Source organism: Pelecanus crispus, chromosome 2, assembly GCF_030463565.1.
Source record: "Pelecanus crispus isolate bPelCri1 chromosome 2, bPelCri1.pri, whole genome shotgun sequence".
In the NCBI taxonomy this organism is placed as follows: Eukaryota; Metazoa; Chordata; class Aves; order Pelecaniformes; family Pelecanidae; genus Pelecanus; species Pelecanus crispus.
The window spans coordinates 65101640-65128893 of NC_134644.1; the positions used below are offsets into that span (position 1 = coordinate 65101640).

A 27254-nucleotide genomic window follows, 5' to 3' on the forward strand; every position below is an offset into this window, starting at 1 on the left:
CTCCTTGTCAACTTTTCAAGACCAAGACAAAAGTGATAGCTGAGTAATGAAATATGCTCTTATAGCCTGGCATTATTTCCCTCCTCCACCAGTCTGATTTATTTTCTTGCCTTACTGCCTTTATTTTAAAAATAAAGAAATGGAATTAATAAAACACTTGATTGATGCAGAGCTAAGCCTATGCCAGTGCTGACTGCAAAGAGGGCTGCTAGACTGAAACATCTGAAAATGAGGCAATAGAAAGTCAAGGTAATATCAAAAGCATCATGCTAATAAATACTACACAATCTGGAATGACAGGGAGGGATCTGACACATTTTTAAAAAGATGCTTAAATGATGTGTCATCTAAGAAGTTTTTACTCTTGTGTGTGTTTGTAGGCATGACATTAGTTTTTACCAGGTCTGAGTGTTTTTTAGAACAGCTGAATCTGTTTTGCTCTTGCTTCACTATGCTAATGATACATAAATTTCATATTTTTTGTGAGGATATATTCTACTTTAAAATCCTTTATTTAATTTGCTGATATGTTGAGACAAGTGAAAATTTTACATAAATAGCCACACAATTTGAGTAAATCACCTCTTGCTTTACTTCCAACTGATTAGCCTGCTGCAAGATAAGAGCTGAATGTTTTCGTTGTGAACCTACTGTTTAATTAGTATTTGCACTTAAAAATGGTATTCTATAAGAACTATTCTGTTAAGTGTATATAGAATATGTTTACCTCTTTCAAGAAACAAAGCACATACTTTCCCTTTCTTAATGTGTTGAGTATCTTGTGTCGTGTGTGTAGTCCCCTCTCTTTTTTTTAGAGTACAGTCCAATCTCACCTTCCTGTCAGCCATTCTCTACCCATAGTGCAGTCTTGCATCTTTCATGAACAGAACTGACCAGAATGATGCACTGTGTTCCAGATGGTCTAACAGATGCCTTGAAAAGTAGCCTTAATGCTTCCACACTTCTCTATGAAAATCTCTCTTCTCAGTCATGCTGCAATTTTACTTGCATTTCCTTTGTAGCCACTTTATATTGGTAACTCACAATAAAATAATACACCCAGGCTATTCTTACTGATTTGCAGATTAAAGCAAAAGGCTTTTTTAGTCCTCAAGTCAATGACTTTGCACATTGAATTACTGGATTTCATTTATCTAGTCTTCAAGATAAATAAGTTTCTCCCTGTATTAACATATCTCTCTTTACATGAGCTGCAATCTGCAATTTGTAAAGCTATGGCTTTATGAACTTACTTCCTTGACTGCTCTTGATCATCTTTTGTCTCAGCAGTCTTGCAAAAGAGCTGGGTTTCCCTCATAATGGCAGGATTTACAAAGTGTTTCTGTTACAGTATTTTTTAAGGTAGCTCAGCATTCTGTGTAAGTTTTGACAGGTGCATTTATTCTTGCTTGAGCAAGTCACTCCAGTAATGCAAAAGTTCCGGGCTTGTGGTTTTCTGCAAAGCATAAGTTATATGTCTATGGGATCTCAGAATAATGAGAAATATGACAGCTGCCTTCCTGTGCATTCAGGGTCACTGCCTCAAGAAGGCGGCAGCTGCCAAAACCATGAGTAGAATGCTGTTACACTGGTAGGATATTAGCTTGTTTAGGCAATCCATTGATCTGTGAAGCTGATACATTGTAAAGGGCTGAAAGAAATGCACATCTACAAATGAGAAAACTAGAGAAAGCTGTGAGAACTCCTGATTTTGAGCTGTAATCTTAAAGAAGAACCCTAAAGCTCCAAGATGCAGTACAACTCCAGGTAACAGAAGATGAGTAAGTGGAAGCATGCCAAGATAATACGTCTCCTTTTAGGACAGTGACAGGAGAAGGGAGCACCAGGAATAGCATGGTAATGCTGCTGCATGCTGATCTTGCTGATGTGTTTGTCAGAATCTGACAAGGAGTCAGAAGAAAAGTCTCTACACCGTCGTGTTCTACATGAGGAGATATCCTGCTGCCAAGGGGAATCCATCTTCTAGCATGGAGATGACTGTACCAGTGCAACTGAGCACAGATCAGGGGCTACAGATCCACTGGGTGGACACTTCAGCACTGACCTTTCTAAGAGGTTCCAGAAATAGACACAGAGAGCAAGTGAATGCTCAAGTTGGCCCGTTAACATGAAGTTAGAGTGTAGGTTGGCACAAGTATCAATGCCCAGTTTGACAAGGATGGTGCTAAGGCTGCTATTTGATGAATTAAGACTACTGGGGAAGGAGAGGAGGACATCTGGAATATCTGGCCACATGGAGCTACACAGAAGAGAATTGTTTTATTTTGTCACTGGCTGTGCAAGACTCCACAGCAGCTCTATGGACCAGGGAAATCTCAGATCGAATGGTTAAGTCTAGAGAGACACAGAGGGAGATCGGTCCTTCATAGGCATCTTCTTAGCCAGTCTTCCCAAGAATTAACCCTCCACATGCTGTTGTAGACAATGAAGGCAGAGCCAAGCACTCCTGTGTGTGATCTGGCAACAGGAGCAGTGTACAGGTTTAAGGGTAGTAGACCTTTGTAGCTTTCTTAAGCAAGAACTGAAGCCTGAAGGAAGGGGCAGTGAGGGCAGCTTCTCCAGCACATGACTGGCAAACTGCAAGCCTGGAATGTCAGTCACTTGGAGGCAAAATCTTGCACTGGCAAGTGTTGCAAGAATAATGAGTTTTTTGGCAAAGGCAGCAAAATCCAGAGAAAGCAAAAAATATACAGCAACAACTACAGTGAAAAACCAAGCAATGAGGAACATTCTTATTAAGTAGTATGGTTGAGAGGAAGTGAAATGGCGGTAGGCCTGCTCCTGCTTGTGTGCAATGCAAGGAGGTGAGGTGAGGAGAAGCCTAATGTACACCATTTATAGACATTGCATGGAAAAAGAGACTTTCAAGACCCACATAGCAGAATTTCAGTATACCCACTGTCAGATCAGGTGTGTTTATTCTAAGAACCACTTCATTTCCTTACTGTACATTATTTTTCATTAAGTGTCTATTGCAGGTTAGAACATAGGCACTCACAATGAACAGTTAGCTGGTTGTTTGGCCATAACCAGTCATAAATAGCTTATGATTGAAAGAGTTGTGTGCAAGTCATGATTTCTGTGCTAGTAAGCAATAACAATACTCCTTTCAAAATTACAACAAAACAACACACTTGGCAAAACTGAGAAAACTTATTGTAAGAGCTCAGATGAATTAAAAATACTTGAGAAAATACTTCAGTCAGGTAGTAGATACTCATCAATATCCTGGGAAATTGAGACATTCCATTTGGTTTTAATAGGGCAGTATGAATTGTACACTGGTTAATTTGTAAATATGCAGGCGAATTCCAGCTCAGGATGACCACAAATGAAATTCCCCAAACAGGATATGAGTAAGCTGATGAGACACCAAAACAAGCAACCTAAAACTGCAAGACCAGAACCAGAGACAAGCACAGGTGAGAAGTAAGCAGTAGCCAGTTCTTACTGTCCCTACTCATCCAGGTATCTGATCAGGATCATACAGAGAAGACTACTGAACCTGCAGGATTTTTTTTTTTTCATCTTCCTGTGAAATGATTTACAACAGGCTTCATTTTCTTCCTCATCTTAATGGATAGTTTCTGTTACCCTTGGCCTTTCAAGACCTTTGCTAACAATCGAGCCTGCCAATGTTTCTTGGCAACTGCAGGCTTCTTTTTGCCCTTCAGTGAAGTGTGGGTTCATGCTTCTGTATAGCTAGGAATAAAGAATATACTTCCTTGCTGTCATGAATGCAGGTTTGTGAATCCTGCTGATTATGTCAATTTATTATGAATGAGTGACTTTACACAGTTTAATTTAGTAGCAGTTTAGAATTTACTTGTAGCAAATCACAGGATTTGATTGTAATAGTTTAATAGCACTCAATCATCAGTGATTAACAAAGCGATTAGGCAAAATTGATCAAAACAGTGACTTAGTTACAGATTCGAAGATGGCAAGGTTCACTCTGCTACTGCATGGAAGTGCATAAAGGAAAACTAAATTACACTGAGTTGGAATGACTCACAAAGGGATTGCGTATGTAGGGGATGAGGAGGACCCTCCTGTTGAGTCACGAGGTTCAGAGTAGACTCCCTTGCTTTCTAAACTCCTTCTCAGAGAGGAGTTTAGGTGCAGCTGGGTCTAATCTTAGTCTCAGACTTGGTCAATGGTTTATGTGAATAAGGATAATGCAGCAGTATAAGACTCACTATGAAATTAAATCGTACATCTACAGACTACTTAAACTGATTTGCACATGCATACGCACAAACATGAATACATATATACAATAGTATACCTGTTAAAAATTCCCCTTGAGTTCAGTGAAATACTCACGTCTAATGTCTTAGCATTTCTCAACAGGCCAGGGTTGAGCCTCAAGGAGTGAAGGGTTTCAGCCCAGGCTCCACTGTCGGTCCTTGGCAATGGAGTTCTGGTTGCAGCAGACTTTCAGGGTCTGCTAGTTTCACTGGCTCTGAGAGGCGTTTCGATCAGAGGGAGATGCTGGTGCAGCCCGCTGCAGTCCAGGAGAGCTCCAAGGGCCTCACTTAGGACTGCTGATTATAGAGTTGTGAGATGATTGACTTTAATCATCAGTAAATTTTCATCCGAGCCACTATTCGGGTCGGTAATTGCTGGAATTCCAGTAATGATGATACCACTCTGTTTCAAGGCTGTCAGGGGTAGCTGTTTGTTCTCTCTGCCCTCTTTAGCCATAATAGGAAGATTTTGATAAGGACAGGGCTGCTCTCTGCTTCAGCTGTGTAGGAGTTTCTGGTACAATTAAGAGGTGCTTAACTGACTAACTCGCTACACAAAAGCTGTAGCCTGGAATTCCTGAGATCGTAAAGCGGTTGAAGAGGAAAAAAAAAAATAAGGGGGTGGAGGGGCGGGGATGATGCACCACCACACTTGCATGTTGACCTGACACTCCCCTTTTCTTATGTCATGGCAATCTAACGAGGCTTGCTCCCAAATTTGGAAAGGAAAGACTGCAGACTGTTGAAAAGACTATTTTTTCTTTACTGTTTCATCTGGTGATATCAAAGGGAAGTTTGATACTGTAAAGAAAATCTTACTTGTGCTTTGTCAACCTTAGTGGCAGAGGAGTAAACAGCCTGAAGTACTGTTCTTCACTCTGAACATCTATATACAGAAGATGCATCTTCCTCTTGGATTGTCTCAGCTGTTCACTGATGCATCAGAACTCCAGAGCAATCCAGATGTTTGTTGAGGGTACCTCTTTCAAAGGAAACTTTTAGATTAAGGAATACTGAAGTCCACCATTTCCTTGAAGATTCCTCAACCCAAATTATGCTTCCTCAGAACCTTCTTGATGATTCCAAGGACAAAGCAGTTGTTCTGTCTCTCCCACCATCTGCAATGGCCTACCCTTTGTTTTTCCTGTCTGAATAGCCTGTAGGTTGGGTATCACTCGGATCCTCAGGTGGCTCAGGGTTGTTCTTCCATGAAGTTCTATATGAAAGATTCTGGAGGTACAAAGTACAAGTAAAACACTTGCATCACCTTTGAGCACTCATATGGGTAGTCACAACTCTGCCATTGTGTAGTATGTTACAAGCAAAAGGGAGAAAGGTCCTGCTTCTACTCTTTAGAGTCATTGGAACTAGGGATGTTAGATGTTGCCCATGACATTGGTTTCTGTACAGTTCATCTGCTCCAATCCATCTCACCTTTTCCTACAGGGAAATAACATTCTCTTTATCAGTTCATTTCTGCTGCCACCATCTCCCCCCCAGTTCTGTCCCCAGCACAGTATGCTTTCTGTTTTGTCTTCCTATTTGAGTACTTAAGTCTTGACTACCTTGGGATTTCTTGAAGCTGAGAGACATTCTAAGTGTTTCTGAAAGAAATCCCACTTGGTTGATTTCACTGGTGCCTTCCAGTTGATAACTCTGTTTTTATAGACTCCTGAAGGGTTGATATTTTGAACATATACCTCAGTCTGTGAGCTGGTTCCTCAGTAGGTTTTTAAATACTAAACATTGGGTGCTTGTGGACCCTCTCATTGGATTGTTGGTTCCATTTTTTTCTTACCTCCTGTGATTTCTTACCACCTTGAAATTTGGGTGTTCATGGCTGGCATTCCATGTAGTATTTGCTTTCTGACTCTCTGGAGTTAAGCTCGTCCTGAAGGGATCAGTGGGTTTGGTTGGGTTTGTTGTTGTTGGGGGGTTTTTTGTTTGTTTTTTGAACCTGAGATTATTGCTGTAATATTCTTTCCAAAGCCTCATGCCACATGGGCTGACTCTGTGTTTCATAGCCTAGGTGTCTGGAGTCCCCTTTCTTTTCAACTCTACAAGTCCAGGTCCTTTTTGCAAATCTCCCAATGCAATACTTTTCTCCACTGAAGATCCAGGAGTTCTGATAACTACATGCAGTGTCTATGCACTGTTACAAAGCCTTGAAGGTTTTCCAGTGATGGGTCAAGTCCATCGTACCAGTGATCAAGTGATGTTGGTAGCCAAGCTACTCAGTGTTGCCATTTTGCATGTTTGCTTGAGACCACGTGGCCTTTTGATGATACATGCACTTCAGCATCCAGAATTTTGGTAGGGCATCTACTTTGGTAGGCACTTCTTGACTGATGAAATTCTGACATCATTCACAAAGTGGTGTTGCACTGGTATGGAATGTTGCCTGGTTTTGAAGAAATAAGGTTATTTACCAGCTTTGAGATATGAAATCTTCAGCTAGCCTTTTTTCCCCATGGGGATGGTGCTCTAATAAATAACAACCTTACTTTTGGAGTTAGTTTACCTGCTTATTTAAGAACAGAGTGCAAAGTTCACCCTGATGTGAAAGACTTGACCTACTGTGATTAAGCAAGGTTAAAAAAAAAAAAAAATTAAAAATCCTTAATATCTCATATCAAGAACACTTTGGTTTTGCTTGCAAGTAGCCTTATGCTTCTTCTTTTGTGCTTATTAATTTGTTACGCTAGACGAGTTGAAGACCAAAGTCAGCGTACTTTTTCTCTGTCTTGGAAAAGAACCCCACTCTACCCAATCCCCATTTTTGTGTCTAATCATGTATTCTAATTAAGTGAATTGCTTTAATGACAAGTAATGTAAAAACACTGAAATGGCAACTTTAAAATCTACATTATGCATTTGAAAATGTAGAATTGTCTTGTCAGACAGTAGAGTTGTATCATAGAATTTTATGCTGGGTTCCAAGGGTTGAAGGGAAAATAATTAATGATTTTTGTAATAGTGATGACATACTAAGGTTTTTTTAATGTAAATAGTGTAATACATAAATCAAAATGTGTTCTCACTCTTGCTTCTGCTTCAGTCAGTTGAGTTCTTTAATTTTGTTCTTGTTGAAATTGAAAATAATGCTACAAAAGGTGAAGATATTGTATCTTTGTATACTGTCTTGCCTCATTTACCTAGAATACTGTTCTTGCAGGAAGGATTTAAAATTTGTCAGTGACATTGAGAAGGAAATGAGAATGCTTGTGGAAGCTGTGAATAAGGTCAGTATTCAAATACTCTGTATGACTTGCTATAAGAAACAGTTTTGTTTAGTTTTGGGGGAGTTTGATGTTACTAAACTTTATTACTACTAATAGTTATGAGTTGACACTAGATCTGTTTGGGCTCCAGATGAGTGCACATTTGAATTATAAATAGAACAAAATTTTTAGGAGATATAGTAGTTCAGGATCACTTTGCTGACAGCCAAGCTTTGTTTAAAGATTCAACCAGTGCTAGGCTTTAATGTATCAATGGATTACCATTAATCTTTGGATCTCCATTAATAAAGTATTAATCCTCAAAGATGGTTGTTTAAAGGTTCAGACTTTGAGGAAAGCCTAGGTTCTCCTGATCCCTGTAGTAGAACTTCCTCACAAATTTGTGGATACCTTCCTGCATTTGCCAGTGTGTAAGGTAGTCGTCCTCCTTCTATAAGGATACTTGGATTCAGTTGTTTGGCAGATTCCAGTATACCTAGAGAGGTTGATACCACAGACAGAGTCATAGGTTTTTCGGTGAAAGCAGAATTCTGCCTTCAGGCCTGTCAGGTTAGCATACTCCTGGCTTGCTGCTGCACCATGCCTGACCCTCCTCCCAAGTTTGTGTCACTGGCAAACTCACTGAGGGTACGCTCTGTCCCATGATCCAAATCACTAATGAAGAACATGAAATGAACATCATGGAGATGTTCAACAAGACTGGACCCAGTATGCAGTCCCCCTCCCCCCAGGGTACACTGCTAGTTACTGGCCTCCAACTAGGCTTTGCACCGCTCATCTCTACCCTCAGGGCCCAGCCATTCGGCCAGTTTTCAATCCACCTCACTGCCTGCTCATCCAGCCCCTACAGGAACAGCTTGAGGGGCTGTGAGGTTCTGATGGGAGACAGTGTCAGATACCTTACTGAAGGCCTGGCAGACACTAGCCACTGCTCTCCGCTTCATCTACCAGTTTATCAACTTCTCCCCCTCCCCTTCTCCCGCGCCATTTTTTAACCTTTTCTCTCAAATTCAGGGCAAGCATACAAAGAAGAGCCATTGTTACCCACCAATGAACAGAGACCACCGCAGAATCATCCATGAATTAGCTCAGGTTTATGGCATTGAAAGTGTGAGCTATGACAACGAACCAAAGCGTAATGTTGTTATCACTGCAGTGAAGTAAGTAATTCATTATTGTTTTCAAACTATTAACTATAGTTTAAATAACTGAATGTTTTTATCACTTACTTGAATGAGTTTATTTACAATGCAATTTGCAAGGAAATGAAGGGAATATAGCTGGGGGAAAAGCAAGGTGATTGCACTGGAGACATAGCATGGAAAGACTTCCCAGATCAGGTATCAAGGCTTCCTTGATTCTACTGCTCACTGAGCAGCATATTTAGTTTAGCACTGTCAAATTGTGGTTCTTTGACAACTAGTTGTTTTTAACTGTAGATATTGACTGTAGTTATAAAAAAAACTGTCACCTTCTATGCTACTAGAGTGCCATGAGCTGCTCTTGAGCCTGTTCATGGCTTGGTAGCTTAGCTACAATCTTGGTTTCTTCCAAGAGAGGTGGAATGCCACTTTGATACCCCTTTCTGTTTCCATGAAACAATTTAAGATACTCTTTTTGTTTCTGGTAAAGGAAGGTGAGAAAAGAGATCATATTTGAAAAAGCTTATTTAAGAAAAAGAAATAGATGGCGGGGGGAGGCAGGATGAGAAATTAGTGAAGAGGATAAAGTGTCAGAGAAAGGAGCAGGACAGATGACTATGCTTTAAAAAAAAAGACATATCCTGTAACTTGAGAATGGGAGGCCTTCCTCTGTGGTTTTAGGAGAGATTGCACACTTGCTCCTTCCCTTGTGTTGTTCAGGGAACAGCATACTGTGCAGAACACACATGCTGCTGTTTCACCTCTGTCACTCTTACAGACACCAAGTGATCTACTAAGAATATTCTTCAGGTGCATAGCAAAGTTTCTTATTTCAGTGGATTCGTCCACAGCTTCTTTTCATTGTCTTTTTTATTTGCCACTTCTTCAAGACATAAAAAACCATTGAAGCCCCAGACAAGTGATAGCTCAAGTTCCAGGATGGTATTTTTGAGTATTTCACAATACTACTTCAAGTCCAGGGGCTAGTAGTCACCAGAAAGTCCAAGTGGTTCAATTCATTTTGTTTCATCCTGTTCTTGGCGTTCCCCACGGATTTCTATTATGGACTCCTCCGAGCATAGATAATTCAGAATGATGCTAGGCAAAGAGACCATTCTTCCTCTTCACATTCCCCCATTGTGTTATTGAAATGGTAACATTGCCATACAGGTTGGTCAGAAGAGTGAGAAAGTCTCTTTGGTGCTAAGAAAGCTTCCTCCAACCGGACTTCTTCCTGTTTGGATGTCTAGGAGCAAACACCACAAATCTGTTCTGCCCTCACCCCCTGCCCCCGTCATCATTCCACCACATCAGTAATGGTTGGTCATATTAGCTGCATTAGAATTGCTGACATACAGCATTGCCAATGTCTAACCACATAGAGAGCATTCCCAGTATTGACTGTCAAGGTTGATCTGAACTACAGTTCTGGTGTTGTTTGAAGTATAAGACCCTGAGTGAATCCTTGCAAATGCCCTTCTCTGTCCTTCCCTGTTGGTCATCTTTGCAGTCACCATCTTTTGAGCAGTTGCAATACCAGATTCCTTCTGAACCAGGTTCAAAGGTAATGTCCAGACTGGTGAAAATGGTGAAAAGGGGAAGGCTTTCCTCTCCAGTGTGGCACATGTGCTTCACTGTACCTGTCAGTGATTTCTTCAAGTCTTTTACTCATATGAATTTCAGCCTCCTACGACAAACTCTGGATACCAGAGCCTGTTAGGGGGTGTCTGCTTGTTGTTATGTAGTAACCTGTGTTTAAGCAGATTGTATGGACTTGAGACATCCTGGAAGGGTTTTTCAGAACAGTCATCCCTGTAAGACCCATCCTGTTCCTTCCAGGAAGAACAATAGGGTCAGTCTCTCTTTACAAACAAGGGAACTTTTCAGGAAGGTGACAGGGTTCATGCGCATTGTTCTCAGTGAGAAAACCACATCCTGCCACAGTCTCATCGACATGTTCTCTACTATTCTTCTTCACCCAGGATTTTGTTTCCTTCAGTGAGGTCAGTCTGGAGACAGTTCAGGAGTGGTTACCTAGCTGCGGGCTACACAAGACCAGCAGGAACAAAGACCTAAAGAAATAAAACCCCCTGTAACTACATGGAACACCCTTATCAGATCATGGCAGTTGCATCACAGAAGGCAAAAACTGTACATCCCAGTGGCAGGGTTGAAAGAAGATTAAATGCTCTGATGAAACAGAATTATTCTTTGGCTTCTTTCAGTTTTTCTGGACACATTTCAGTACTTGATCTCCAGGTACAAGATCATTTTACTTAACTGTCTCTGCAGCCTTTCTGGTATCTGGAATAATGTCACTTCCAATTTGACAGAAGTTCTGATGACTTCCTGAAGGTACTCTGTTGCTTTAAGGACTTTTATTCTACCCTTCACTCTCTAGGAATTTTCTCCTCTGCCATGAGGAAAAAGCTAACTTTCTCCCCACCCCCTTTGCAATCACAAAGGCCTTTTCCAATGACTGCATCTCAACACCTCTAACCTCTAAGGCTTTTTGGGCAATTTAAGCACAAATAATACTACAGGTCACCAGCCAAGGTCAAGGGTTTTTTTTTCCATTGTACACCTACTTAGTTGAATTCAGTTGTTTGGTTTTCTTCCAGATGAGCTGAATATGATTGGCTGTTTCGGGTTTGGTTTGGTTTGGTGAGGTTTTTTTAAACCAATTAATAGAAATATTCACAGAATTTTGGGGAGAATGGAGTCAATCTAGTACTGTCCTGTGTGTGTCACCAAGGTATATAGGAAGTGGTGTATGTTTTGCTTGAGTGTCAGTTGATAGATTTTTGTCTCTAAAGCCTCTGTGGTTTCACGGCTGGACAGTCTGCTGTGTATCTCTTCTGCTTTTTTTTTGGAGGGATACTAAATCTTGTCAAAGCAAAAACAGGGCTAGGCCTTGATGTGACTGACCAAAGCAAATTTGGTTCCAGGATCACCTTCTCTTCTCCACAAAGCTTTCATCCCTCCTCATTTTTAAAGGCTTGATACATTAAACATCTACATCCTGGGAACATTTAGCTTCAGAGCAGAGCTGCTGTATTTACTTTCTTGGAATGCAAGAACATTCTCTTTTCTATTAAGAATTTTCTTAAACTAATTGTAGAAATAAGTGCACATGTATTCTTCCAAGTGTTCTGTTTTCCTGCATTCCAGAACTCTCATTTAATTTTTTTAGTACGCAAGTGAGATTTAGCCTGATGTTTTAGAGACAGACACCTTACTTTACTTGGTGAAGGCCTTTCTAGCCTTTCTTTTTTTTTTGCCTATTTACCTGCAGTCAATTGGGTTTCCATGTTTTTGCACGCCACAGTTCATAAAACTGAAAGAAGACAACAAAATATTCTCGCATCTACCTCTTTTAGTCTTTTCAGGTAGAGCTCTACAGTTGAGAGGTAACTGAAATTATAGTGGGAGCATTTGGCTTTATATGCCAGGCTTGGAGCTAAAGGAGTTTTTACCCATTTTATACAAGAGGGGGAAATTAGCCGTTCTCAACTGATAGGGCACTAATGTACTTGCTGTTAGAATGTACATGTAAATGTAATATAATCTTAAAAAAATTATGGTCAGTGGCAAGTAATTTTTTTTTTCTTTTTTCTCCAAATAATGAACACTTTCAGTGCTGGGGAGATGGGCACAGTTTTTGAATTGGTGACCTATGTTTGCAAGAATTTGCAGTTCATTTGAACAGACTGTCAGTACTCAGTTTAAAACAATACTGAAATGGGGTCAGGGATCATCACTGCCTATTTTAGTGAACTTCTGACTTACCTTGAGAATGTTGTGGAGTTTTTCATCTGTGTTGCCACAATATCACAGGACTTGCCCATTATATTTTCAGAACTGATGGAAACAAGACAGGATGGAAATCAGACAAATATGATGGATATAAGACTTACTTAATTTTTTTAAGCTCTGAAATAGAACTAGTGTTCATCTGTGTACTGATGTGAGATTTCAACTGCTTAGAGCTATGAGGGAGGTGGGGAAAAATGTGAATTATCAAATATGTGACAAAGCATGGAACTTTTAACACATGCACATTTCTGGAACTAACAATACAAAAGTCATTGTTTTGCAGCATTTTTTGCTATTCAAAATATAATTTTGAAAGGAACAAGATGAATTTAATGTGATGAGTAAGCACAGAGAATCTCATGGTCTAGAGGACTCTGCTCTAGGAGGAGTTTATTTATAGAATCATAGAATCATTTAGGTTGGGAAAGGCTCTTAAGATCCTAGAGTCCAGCTGTTAACCTAACACTACCGTGTCCACCACTGAACGCCTAAGTGCCACACCTAAATGTCTTTTAAATACGTCCAGGGATGGTGACTCAACCACGTCCCTGGGCAGCCTCTTTCAATGCTTGACAGCTCTTTCAATGAAGAAATTTTTCCTAATATCCAGTATAAACCATATCCAGAAATAGGAAAGCAATCCAGTTTAGCGTACCAGAAGTAGTTTGGTCTTGAAATGTCAGTAGAATGGGTTTAGAGGAAAGTGCAAGAAGGGTTAGAAATTGACCTTGACAAGGTTTAAGAATTTTAATTTATTCAGCTTATTCGCCCCCAGTAAGGATGAAAAAGAAACTGTGCATGGAAAAGATGCTGATAGTGGAAGGTTTTTCAGTCTTGCAGTTATATCATAACAGTGACTGCAAGTTGAAATAAAGCAAGCTCACTCTTGAAAGTGGCTCATGAATTCATAGGAAATTTTAAGACATAGCCTATTAGAAATACGGTGTGTTTGGTAATTATTTCAAATTTTTTTTTCTTTTAATTTGAGGCATTTTTGGAACAATCATTCTACCTTTTTTTTCTGGGGTTTTGGAAGTGGGGGGGAGGTATATCTTTCCTCTTTCTCCAGCCAATGCAGCCTTTGGGCATGGACTGCCATGCTGAAGTTGAGTGAGATTCACAGCAGTATGACAGTAGACATATGTCTAAAGCATATGCTTTACATGGTAAAGTACACTGTCCTCCTATATTGGAGAAAATACTGCCCTGCAACACAGCCACAGGGTGGCCCTTGCATTGTGGATGGGACAAGCACTTCATTGTGTGGTTGTGATCACATAGTAGATTGTAAGTAGTGTGGAGGGCGGGAAGAGCTGATTTCCACCCCCCCAAATGCATAATGTTATTTTTCTGGTCTTGTTCACCTGGGCTAGCTGACAAGGAAGAGGCAGTGTTGCTGCATTGTTCCTGGGAGAGTGGTGCTTAGCAGGGCTACTTTGAGTGCAGAGTGATAAACAAGTTTAACATGACTTACTGCCAGAGTTTAAGCATGTTTCCTTAGATAACATGTTGTGAAGGTGCAGTGAACTGTGTTCACATGATGCTGAGTTAAGCTATTAAGTTGTTGCCTCTGATCTTATATCTGTTCTGTGAAAGAACAGATAAACATTGCCCTAGAATGCAAATAATTGCATTTTCGGTATTTTAACAGTTGATCATGTTGTGCACTTCATAGTAAAAAGGAGTTGTGCAGTTCACATACAGAAAGGAAGCAGTCTGGGCACCAACACTCAAATCTAGTAAGCTGCTTCTGCATCTTTTATAGGCAGCGATCAAGAGATATTTAGAATACTGGATATCTTGGTAATGAAAATGGACTTTGCACACTATTGGTCTCCGTGGTTGGAAAATTAAATATTTGAATATGATGATTTAAGTATACAAGTATGAACTCTGACACTAGAACTGCTACTTACAAATGTAATGCTTTTGCTCTAACTTTGTAATAAATATAATTTCCTATTCAATTAAATAACCTTTCTTTTATTTCTCTAGAGGGAAATCCATTTGTCCAAGCAATACCTTAACTTCTGTGCTAGATAAAGAAATGCAGAGTAGGCCTCCACCTCCTATTCCTCATTACAAGCAAACAGATAAGTAAGAAATTTGTTTTTAAAACAGTATTCTTCAATTTTCTGCTGAGTTACCTGAGGAGAGTGTTCCTGAGCTTCAACTTTATACTCCCTGTTTCTTTGTTTTCCGAACCCACACATAGCTTTGGAGCTTGCAGCCTGCACTAAGATTTTGTTTGACAGAAGTAAACCTGAAATGAAATGCTAAGAAAATGTAGGATTGACTGTATGGTATCGGAGTAGTAATATAACAAATATTAACATATATAACAAATACAACTTTTTAAAAAAATTAATGAAGATTAGATAGCTGGAAGAGATGGCTGTTTTGGAGTTTTGGGGGATTTTTTTTTTTTTTTAACAAGTATCCTGTGTAAAAGAGCAATGTCTTACTGGCATAAAATGATTTATTTGGATAGGTAGTAAATCTGCTTTTCTTGTGTGGATATCACTACACAGTTGGCTAAAGGTGAGCTACCATTCTTCTCAAATAGTGAAAACTACTGAAGATAGGATATATAAAGCTTCTTGGTGAATAGACTAGTCTTTACTTTGTATGACCTGCCAGCTTCAGGTACTTGTAGTCATCTCATAGTTAACGAATTTTTTTGATGGATGGCTTACTCTTTGTCCAAGTTGACCTTTCAGAACTTTTTACCCCCAAGTTATTTCCAAGTTAGCATTTGAAATAATGTTCTGTGAAGTACCATTTGCAGGAAGGAACGGCTTTATTTTCCAGTAGCTGTTGCAGTAACTATTGCAGTAGCTATTGGGTGTTTAAGGTGCTGCTGGAATACAAAGTAGGCTGTTCTGAGAAAATTTAAATTGTTTCAGAACTAAGCAAAACACATGTCTAAAAATGACTGCTTATGGTGTAACTCAATGTGAATTTTAAAAAGGTTGTTACTCTTTATTTCGACTTACTTCTGTGTGATTCCTGTCTTCAGTGACCCTAATGAAAGGGGATTATGTGGCAAAATTAAATAAAAAAAGGGCTTTAGCCACTTATTTTTAATTACTAGAAGTGAAATTTCTTTAGAAGTGCTTAATTCTACAAAATCTTCTGGAAGATCTCATTCTGTCTTACGGAAGAAGTCTTTACAGTGTTTGGATTTGGTATTACCATATCATTTTTGTTACTCTTGCTTTTAAAAGCGAGCAGATTGAATCATCAGTTCACTTCAGTATTTCTTTTGCTCTTTCTTTTAAAAAGGCATGTTGAACATGTAGTCTTCAGTACAGTATTGTTTTCATAATAAATACTACCAGTAAGTGGTATTTTCTGGTGAAACCCCAAAACAAATTATATCAATACAGCCACACATTGATGTACATTAATTTAATAAAGTATATGTTTTTTCCAAAAATGAGTTAACAAAGGTCTTCTGGAGCATTAAGGTACTTCCATTAAAACATAATTTAGAAATGCATGCCATTTACCAATGCAGTATGCATGTGCAAACTGAGACATTATGGGAGTTCATGATTTCAGTTTACTTTGTATCTTGTTTTTCATGTGGGTGAGTAACATCTGATATTCTTACAATTTCAGGAGTAGTGGAAACAGTGTTGTATCCAAACCGTTAAAAGAAGAGCCGGTAATTGACTACTTTGATGTCCAGGACTGAAGTGATTGATGTAGAATTATGATATAGAAGCTTAGAGGTGAAGATACTAAGTTAATTGTGTGAGGCGCTTTTTGGTTATCTGTCGAATGATCAGTTGTTCAGCATATTCATAATTTAACATCTAAAGTTGGATTGATTGTGATACTTTAAGAAGTTATGCATTTTTACAGTTCATGTAACTGCATAATACCTAACAGTAGTATAGCTTTTTAAACCTGGGTTTGGTGCAATTTTTTATCTAATGTGCTGTCAGAATGATGTAGATTTCCACTGATGCCTTTAAAGTGAGAGAACTGGTAATCAAATATAATTTTGGGGGTCGTAAGAACAAGGATGAATCTCAGATTTCTTTTGACATATCTTGCACAACTTAAAATGGACTAGAAATAATCTATGTTAAAAACACTGATGGGAATATTCTTAAAGTGCTTTCATATTTTATTAATTTGTTTTTGTGTTAATGTGGTAAATTTGGGAATTTGAGTTACTCTTCTACATGGAAGGAAATACAAAATTTAGTGTAAGTATGAATATATACATAAAATGCCCATTAAGAGCACAAACTTCCTTTGGTATCTGAAGAACTGGGATTTGGGGAAGGTGGGGAATGAAGGCTTATTTTGCTTTATCTCAAAAACAAAAAAAAACCCACAAAAAAAACCACAAAACAAAACGCAAAAAAACCCACCCAAAAAAAACCCCAACACAAGAAAATTATTAATACTTTGTTATTCGAGACCTTGAACAAAATCAGACTTTATACATTATTTTGGTGTTCTGTTTGGTTTAATTTGTATTTAGATACGTTAGCTTGATGGTCTTCTGGGGGGGGGGTTGCATGGTTTTATTGGGGTTTTATAATCTTTTATCTGTGCTCTACAAGCTTAAGGTGAATGTGTGAAGTTTGGTTTCAGTATGTTATGAATTTGGAACAATATTTGTAAAATTTGTAAGACCATCTGTCTAAACTGTTTGGCAGTGGAAGATCTTGGGTTTATGGGAAGTGCCATAAACAAAATGGCATGTTGGTTTAAACAGTGAAAGACACCAAGGTGGTCTCATAGACAGTGAATTGTTTCCAGATGATGCACATTGTTTCCAGAGGTGGCACAGCTCTGAATTTGAGTAATCTGTTCACTTGAGGAGAAGGTTTTTTGAATTAGTAACTTTAATAACTGTGACACTGATGCCCTCTGTTTCTTGTTCCTTGTGGCTGGCTACATGTAGCACTAGAGGTGAGTTCCCTGTACAGCATCAGAGGCTGCTGCTAAAAGGGGCTTAGCATAATGAAGAAACAGATCTAGCAGAAGACTTGTCATCTGTTGTTGATTTATTTTTCAGCCAGCTCACTATGGTGTAGTGTGAGATTTGTTGCCAAGAAAATGGAAGGCAGTTATCCATGCTTAGATTCACTTATAGTTATCACACGACCCAGAGCATTAACTGTGAAGCGTTCTGTGGCTACGTTTCATCCTGAACAGCTTGTGAAACATGGAAGAATGAGCAGCGCGCTTGCAGACCATACCTGTCCCCCAAAATGTTTTGAAAATTAAAATGCATGCTGTTATTCCCTATTTTTGTAGGAGCTTATTATTTCACATAAAAAAAAATGCGGTCTTACACGTTTCTAAGCATTTGAAATGCACATGCTTCAGGTAAAGCAGTTACCAGAAGGATTCTCAGCCCTCAAGAGTGTTCAGGCTTTCAATTTGCATGTAGTGGTTTAAATTGGTTTTACCTCTTTTGTCTAATATTTTGTGAACAGAAATGAAAAATAAATTAACATAGCTTATATTGCCCTTAATTTCTTAAGCAAATTAATGTTTGATTCTACAAGGTATACTGCTTTGCTAAGTTCAGCTGAAGAAGTAAGTTGCTCAGCATCTTTTCAGGAATGTATTTCTTCTGTCCCTTCATTGTGAGGAGTGTATTGATTCCAATACTTGCAGACAAGTGCCAGCTCAATGTAGCCAGACAAAGGCTAATTCTGGTTTTGAAACTCAGAGCTATGTTAATATAGCACTGTTTTCAAGCTAGTAACACCTCTTAGGGAGAATGTACATAGTTATACTGCAAAGGTAGTTTCTGGACAGGGGCTGGCACACATGTCCGAGCTGGGAGTTTGAAGTTAGATGTACATACACTGAGCACACACAGTTGGTATACTATAGGTAGACCTAACATTACAGAAACCCGAAGTGATTTAGTTGATAATAAATACAATGAAACTGAAGCCTATTAACTTTTCCCACAGTTTCACATGACTATAGCTAAAACTTCACATTTGCACATCTGATTTGAAGTTTGAAACTTAAAAGTTTTTAATAGCATTATATTTAGCTCTGCTCTTTGGAATTTTTATCAGATTATGGCTTCAACATAAAAATGTGAACCTTGGTGAGATGCACTTCAGCAGTCAAGTATTCCACTAATTCTTTAATAAGAAAACCCAGGTAATCTTCAGCTACTCAAGATGAGACTAATAATTATTACTGAATCTGTTCATACTGAGAAGTTGTGATTGATCTCTAAACCTCTTAACTACATGAATGTTAAACCCTTTTATAGATCTGTATGTTACACATCTCTAAATCACGGCTGTTGGAGCCTATCTGTAGTTACGAAGTCAGTCACATGTACAGAAACATTTATTTCAAAATGCATTTTAATAACTGGCTTAAAAACATGATACCATACATTTACCCAGGAAAGTAATACCAAAAACAAAGTATTGATGTCTTTTCCCAGGACACAGTTACATAGCCTTAAGAAGGAACTCAGCAAAGTTTAACAGTGGTGCTCTCCTCTCTGTTCTGGTTTGCTTTTGCTGCAATGTATCTGTGACTTTCATATGGAATAGTACTAAAGGCTGTAGTTTTGATATCTGTGATAACTCATCTTCATATTGCACGTGTGCCTCATAGAAGTATTTTTCAAATAGCTATTTTGTACATCTGAGCTGGCCTTTACACCTTTTATCTAATAGAAAAATGAGTGGATAAAAGAAATCTCTGCATCAGTGAAGTCAGTGGCAAAAATCCTATTGACATCACTGGAACCAAGACTTAAGCTTTTATCTGCTAGTCATTTTCCACAACCCACAAACAAATAATATTGTTTCTTGTAAATTTATTTGAAAAGAGTACTCTGCAATAAGCATCTTTTAAAATAAATTATGTGATGTCAGTTGGAATTCATGCAACTTCATGAAGTGCTTTTAAAATTGTGTACAAAATGGGCAGATACTTTGGCATTTGGGCTGTGCTATTACCTATCGATATTGTTTAACATGTTTAAAGTGCTCTGAATATTCAGTGCTTGGGTTTAACCTAAAATTGTGTAAGATGTGTAAGTAGACTTCAATACCACTGTTTCTGTGGCAGTTTTGTACAATATCTGCCACATAATGAAATGAGCAAAGTAAAATTCTTCTGAAACACTTATTCTTAAGTTATTTGTTGCAAGTTTTATATTTGACTTCTTTTTTCAAGTTACTGGTATAAAATTACTCTCTTCATAAATCTGAAATAAATCTAAGTTGAAAGTTCAGTGCTTTGGAACTGTCTGCAAGCTTTGTCTTGGTATTCCAAAGTTGGAAGACTGAAATATCACAGAGAAAGAAAAAAGATTTAAGTGGAAGCGTGGGGAGTCCTTTTCCTCAAATTTTGAAGTATGAAGCGTGATTTCCTGGATTTGAAGGGATTTTAAATGAATGCTGTAAGGAGAATGAAGCAAGTAAAGAGGGACTCCCCAGGAAATGGAGAGTAAGAATTATCTGCTACCTTCCTGGGATTCAGAAGTACAGGAGAGATGATTATCTGAATAGAAATGTACATTTTGGTTATCTGAAAACCCCGTTATTATGTCAGCCTAAATGCTACTTGGCAATAAAATGTGTAAGTTTGACTCATTGTCCCTTCACTGTTGTTTGCCCACTGTTCGGTTTTAATGGGGACTGTAAAGAAGAGTGGTACGGGATGGGGGTGACAGGGGAAGTGAGGACTAATGTCACTGAAAAGTCCCTGTGGGCATTAGATTTAACAGGATGACAAATGTTATGGAGGGGTGCTGAAAAGTTGGCCAACGCAGTTCAGTAGATGGCAGGGAGACTCAAAAAGCAAACAGTCTGAAAATCAGAGGTTTGAAATAATTTGGACTGCTTCCTCCTGAAACTTTTATAATACCAAGTAATGCATCTCCAACGGCAAAAGCCACAGAAATGAAGAATAGCAGCAAAAATTTACAGTGGCCTGACCTGGTATTTCTGATGGAGTGCAAGATGGCTCAAAGAAATTCAAGAAATGATCTGAGATTGAAGAGTTCTTGAAAGACAGCTGAAAACCTTTTGTCTTACTATCTCAACTGCCAATAAATTTGGACTTTCTTTTCAGGATGCTTTGGAGGATGAAGATGGCATGTTGCAGGTATATAAGCGTTGCAAAACAGATCTTAAATGGAAATCTCTACTTGCACTTCAGTTCAGGACTGTCATTGCCTAGAATGTAACCAAATATGTCATCATTATCAGTGTGCGCAAATGGCAGCAGAAGAGACAAATCAGTTTTGCTTTCTGTTCACTTGTCCATGTCCATGCATCATTCAAGTCATGACATGGTCACAACAGTCCTCTACTAGGTTTAAAAAAAAAAAAAAAAAACCAAAAAACTTAGATAGATACTATTCAAATGATGGGGTTTTTTGAGTATTTTAGACTTTGTGGATGCTGAATTCCCAGCAGAAGCCTTGCTACTTAACAAATGTTGTTCTCATTCTTTACTAAGATGCTGAATTCGTAAGATGGTTGATGTGCAAATTTTTATGTCTATACATTTGTTATTTAACCATGAACCAGAATGCCAGAGACTTTAGAAAGGCTGTATTTTGGATGCTCCTGAGCTATAGACCAGCTTCCTTAGTCTTTGTCATCCCAGGATTTTTGGAGGAAATAGTGCAGCTTCTTGAGCAGAGGGAAGGAGACCATGTTGCTGCTATCCCGAGAGAAGCCAGGTCCCAGAAGGATCCTGGGAATCCTTTGGTGTTAACAGGACCCTGTTGCAGGTTAGAGACATATGGATCCTTTCAGCTTCCAGCCAAAGGATAGGTGAGGTGCCTTTATGTTCACTAGGTGAAATCTGCTGCTGAATATGCTTTGCTTCCTTCTAGAGTAGGGCTGTGGTTGGGTGAGGTGCCCTTCTACAGTCTATACGTGTGTCTTTTTGTGCCATTCCATGACCTACCTTTTCCAGCAGTGTGTATTTTTTTTTTGAAGTCAGGGTATCAAATTTTACACTTCTGTGGAAAATACAGGTCTCTCTCACAATCAAAATATCTTTTTGCCACTGAAAAAATCCTTTTCAGAGCACAGGCGAAGGCATAGCGCCTTTCTGGTGTTTCAGGCAATCCTCTAAATTGGTTTAGGCTCCATCATTGTATGACACACTGTTGCCTGCTCTGGAGCTCTTTTTAGTGAGAGGAAGGAGGGGCAAAACGTGTCTGTTGTGTGATCTGCTTTGCTTGTCCCTCACAACTTTACTTTCTATGAATTCGTGTCCAGGAACTGTTACCTAGTAAATGATTCAGCTTTCTACTGGATCTAATCTCTGCTTATTCCAGTGTCCAGTCTTCTTTCTACATCCACATTTATTCCCTTAAAGGGTAGGAAATTTATTCTAGTCAGAGGATTAGAGGGCTTCACTTGTAAGGAGCTGTAAGAAACTAAACTAAAAATCATGATCACTGTAAAGAAAAACTCATCTAAATAGAACACTTTTTATATAGTAGGTAGGAACCGAAGGGCTGCCTCTTTCAAAATTGTTTATGTAGGGTAAACTTACATGTTTTACTACGGAGCGTTTTTTATAAATCTAAATTCTAGGAAATAAAAGGCTGTGGTGAAAACCAAGTAGTGAGATGTGTTGGATAGTTGCCTATCAAACAATACAGTCAGGAAGGTACATTCTGTCCATTCAAGGTACCTAGAGAGCTTATCTTTTTTTAACAAGCAATTTAAGGAATTTCAAAATTTACTGCTTACCCAGTAAGTCAGATACCTCTTAATATATATGTTGTTAAATGCTGTTTCAGGAAGCATTAATTAAAATCAGTCAGTGCAGTAACTTCTGGGGTAAGTACTGATTTAGGTTGGTGTTTGAATTCAGTATGTTGGCCTCAAATAAATTGGTGCCAAAGTTTCTAGTTAAGTGTGTGTCTGTGTGACTGTTTAGGAAGGACAGTTCAGCAGCTTCAGTCAAAGGCTTATGCAATTCTGATTATATTCTATTGAAGTAGGCAATGATTAAACAGGTATTGGATTGATGCCACTGAAATATCAATTAAATAACTCATTAATGAATTTTTATTTAAGGTGTATTTCTGGTAACTTTATTAGGCAGGTTAAGGGGTGCTACATCTTACCTGTTAGCTGACATCTAAATACTTACTAAGTAATGTATTTACTAAGAAGTAGCTGAGAAAGCCCCATATGAAATCAATGAGATTTTTATCCCATGGTTCTCCCATTTTTTTCCAGTTCTGACTGAGAAATTATTCTAGTCTTCAGCTTAAATGTACACAAAACCATACACCTGGAATGGAATAACCCTATGCAACTGTACAGGCTGGAGCCCATTGTCTAAAAAGACAGCTTTGTGTAAAGAGACCTACCTGAGAGGCAGGGGGTCCCGGCAGGCAGCAAGTTGAATGTGAGGTAGCAGTGCACCCTTGTGGCAAAGGCAACCAGCTGCGTACTTCGCTGTATTAGTAAGCAAGGAAACAGCAGGTCGAGAGAAGTAATCACTCCCTTCATATTCAGCACTTGTGAGATGACTTCTGTAGTACTGGGTCCATTTGCAGGCTCCCCAGTGCAAGAAAGACCTGACTGGACTGAGTCAAACAGAGGATGACGATGTTGGTCAGGAGGCAGGAGTACATGACGTACATGGAGAGGTTGAAGGCACTGGATTTGTTTAGTCTCAAAGAGAGAAGACTAAGAAGAAATCTTATTGCTGTCCACAACTACCTAATGGGAGGGTATAGAGAAGACAAAGCCAGAGTGCACTGTAGAAGGATGAGATGAAATAGAAGTTGAAACATGAAACAAGTCATAAGACTTGATACATGCAAAATAACTTTTACCATGAGGGTGGTAAAATACAGGATGAGTTAGCTCAGAAGTGTTACATAATCCTCTTCCCTGAAGAGATCAAAAACTCAACTAGATGAGGTCCTGAGAACCTTCTCTAATTGGACATGCCTGGAGCAGGTAATTGGACTAGATCACCTCCCTGGGGTCCCTTCCAATCAATATGATCCTACAATTCATGGTCAATTTAAACAAGCTATGCTCTTGACTCAGTTTTGTCCTTGAGCTTTAACAGTTCTTTTTCTACATACAATGTTAGCTGTCAAAAGTGTTTACAGAGATCAGCTAATCAAATTCCATGTCTTTGCTTTGCTGGGCAAAGACTAGCTGAGTTTCCTTTTGACCAGGCTGTTGATTTTCATTATTGTCTTAGTCTGCTTTATTCATCTTTCTGAATGCTGCATACCGCCTCCAGAAGTTATGAGCAATTCTATTAATATGCTAACATCTGTGCTATATTTTGTCTTTTTCAAAAAGACTGTGATTGGTTAATTGATAAAAGAGGTAATTCTGTAGTCACATTGAAGTGTTCAATGCTTATGGCTTCTGATGGTTATTTTGTTCCAAATTTGATAGTTGTTAATCTTCTGTTGTTGTTTATTCTGATACAGCTTTTGTACTTTTCTAATGTGTACCATTCAGTAGCTTTTACACATCTATGGGTAGAATATCTTCTGATAGAACAGAATGGATTGAATGAAAGGAAATAAAATTTGTATGGTTTTCTAGGACCCCATAAGCTGTATATGCAATTTTGTAACTCATGATACAGCTGTAATCCTTCAGTTACTACAGTGTTTGCAGATTCAAAGACAGTTAAATATTAATTTGGGGGATAATAATGTTAAAAGCAGCAGACTTTTAACAGGAGATTTATTTTAAGTGAATGAAAAAAATTATTTCAGTGCTTCATAACAGGTTTATTTTGCATCAAAGAATGTCTAAAAATAATTTAGAAATGCGTTGGCTTTTTCTTGCCACCCTTTAAGAGAGAGCTCTTGTTATTTTGAGATTAATAAAGCATTCTTTAAGTATTACCCAATATTTAATTCCTTAATGATGCAAATACTTCTAATGGCCAAACAGCTTCTATCGTCAAAAACTTACTAAAGCAAAGTCAGTTGATTCTGTGGAATGGACATCTTACCAGCTGTATAAAAAAGTTATAGAATCATAGAATGCTTTGGGTTGGAAGGAACCTTGAGAGATCATCGAGCCCAACCCCCCTGCAGTGAGCAGGGATTGAACATGTGACCTTGGCGTTATTAGCACCATGCTCTAACCAATTGAGCTAGGAAAGGTTTGTTTTCAGAAGCAAAAGGATTTGCAAAAAATACCTGAAAGAATTAGCTGAATAATGGCAGATGCATTACTCTTCAAGTGAATATAAGCTAAAACCAGTCACCCTGTAAAATATTTTTCAAAACATTATCCAGGTCTACAAATTGAAAATATTAATGTAAAAGAAATTAATATCAATGAAAAAATACTTTAAATTATGCACATTTAGAGCTAAGACTTGCCCTTTTTCCCACCAAGGTCACAGCTGAAGAGTGCAATTTTGGATTTACCAATCAGTTACTGATCCCTGTTTGGTTGTTCAGTTCAAATTCAGTCCTCCAGCCAAGTCAGTAATGATCTTTCCTCTCTCTAGGTACTGAACCCCCAAATTGTTACTAGATGGGAGGTTTGGCCATTCTAGGTGCAGAGTGGGGGTGTGGCCTCATATGAATTCGTGACAGGAGGAGTTTTAGGAAAAGCAGATTGGGCAGGAGAGAGAAAAAGGCATGGACTCAGGTAATGACTGTGGACTTTCATTTCAGAGTTCCTGGAAGATTGTATTATAGCTGGCAGTCTTTTGTCATAAGGGTGCCAAACAGACAGAGAACGCTGGAAGGGTATGGGGAGGATTTCTTTCTTTATGCTTGAAGATACGAAGGTAGCAAGGAAGGTAGCATACATCTACCACTGTAGATGAATGACACTGGAAACTGGGCTGGAGCCATATGCCTTGTGCTGTTGAGCTTGGCTTCCCAAGGACAGGTCTAAGGGTGTAAGACAGCCAGGAAACAGCAGGTTTGGCTGAGATATGGGAGGAAGAAAGCAGAGGAGCTAGGATATGTGGTGGGGAACAAAGGCATTGTGACTCCAGCAGCCCAGGTGTGGAGAGTCTTCTAGCATGCCTTAGGGTCATTAGAAGCTAGTGATATGGAATGCAGAAAATGTTGCTGAGGCATTTTCTGCTAAAAGGGCAGAAAATCAGGCTCTGGAATAAGATATGGGTGGAAACAGTCTCACAGTGACAGGAAAAGAGCAGCAGAGCAGGACAAAATGAGGAAAGGGACACATACACTCAATGGTATTCCTGAGCATATTGCAACCTGGACAGCAACCAGCAACACTCTTCGAAAACATGAAGCTGACCCAGACAATTGGAAAGTGTGGGCAGACCATTCTGGTGGCACACTGAGGGACAAAATTGCTTGAAATAAGAATGGGAGATTTAGGCACGCATGAGCTAATTACTGCAGACTGTGATCAAAGGAGAAATAGGTGGGTTATGCCTGAAGTTCATGATTATACCAAAGCTCACAGGAGAAGTAGTTTTGCATGGTAGGCAATGGGGGAAGGAGGGATATTGAGAAGATCTATTCATCCAGGCTCTTTACATGATGTTTGTTACACTTTCAAAAGGCAGCATTGTTGAAACCTCCCTCCCTTCCCCTGCCAAATGTGGGGTGGACCCTCAACCAGAGTTTGGCCTGCTTTAAAGGGTGAGCAAAGTCCCAGAGGAGTGGATGGGAATGCCAATACCCTGAAAACAATTAGCCCAGGAGACAGTGCACAACATGCTTGTTGGGTTAGGTGCCAGAAGGCTGGACAGGGTGCCAGGTAATACTATGGAGTTACAACCTATCAAAGGATAGCAAAGATAGATCTCTCTGTTCTATGACAATTTGCTGCTTAGAGGGGAAGTTTTGTTCATCCTTAAGACCAATAAATATTAAAGGGACCAGTGAATTCCGGTTGATCACCACTTGTCCTCTAACTGTAGGTATAAATTCCACTCTATTCTATTTTTGCAGAGCAGCCAGAGATGACAGAATGGATTCTCTGTTATGCTCTGGGAGATACTGTTTCTTTGGCTCAGCATCTTCAGTGATACATTCCTGTGGTTGTAGAACATGGTTTACAAAATATATTAACTGAAGATTTTAACTACTATTGGTAAGCCCCATGTGATTTTAATCTATTGAGATTCAAATTCTAAGGCCAGGCACAGTGGTTGCTCAACAGCTTGTGCAGTCTTCAAAGCAGATGAGCCCAATGCTAGAATGAAAAAATTCAAAAGACTGCTCGTGTCACACATTGTCCTAATGACTTTCCATTTGTTGCGCAGCATAGTAGGATTGTGGCTGGACTTCTGACATTTACAGGGCAGCAGATTCCTGCTAGCAGAAGACAGCTGTATTGTCTGAAGACACAAGGAGCCCCAGGACAAATTCCCCACTCTTAGGACTGGAATGAGAGAAGAAAGACAGTTGCATTCAACTAGCAATCCTGGGAAATGCTTTAGTTCTGCTGCCAAGGGTAGAAACGCTAGGTGGAGTACATGCTACTACAGTGGTCTGGGTCTTCTCAGAGTTGAAAAAGCCAGACTGTCACAGGAGGAGAACCATATGTTATACAGAAGTCATTATGAGATGCTAGTGGGCAGTTTGAGCCTGAAGGGTTTCTTGTAAAAGATCACATGAGCTGGGCCGTGAACTGAATTCCAAGGTAAGTTTCACTCAGCAGAGATTGTGGGTTGTGGGGAAACACCCTTTACCCACAGCTGTGGGGGAGCTTACAGCAACTTGTAAGACTAATAGTTGGGTTGGAAGCTTGTGTTTCCTTATCCTTAGGTTGATGTTACAAACAAAAAGCAGAAGACTAAGGATG

The 27254-nt window shown here is 39.1% G+C and overlaps 1 protein-coding gene across 1 annotated transcript in view; it reads left to right on the forward strand.

The window, feature by feature from the left end:
• NFX1 (nuclear transcription factor, X-box binding 1) overlaps window positions 1-16202 on the forward strand; it is a 69671-nt gene extending 53469 nt beyond the window's left edge. Inside the window, exons 21-24 of the mRNA XM_075705494.1 lie at window positions 7447-7513; window positions 8528-8673; window positions 14467-14568; window positions 16096-16202. Coding sequence (XP_075561609.1) covers window positions 7447-7513; window positions 8528-8673; window positions 14467-14568; window positions 16096-16171 — 391 coding nt within the window. The 3' untranslated portion in view covers window positions 16172-16202. The remainder of the gene's footprint in view (window positions 1-7446; window positions 7514-8527; window positions 8674-14466; window positions 14569-16095) is intronic.
• The last annotated feature ends 11052 nt before the right edge of the window (window positions 16203-27254 follow it).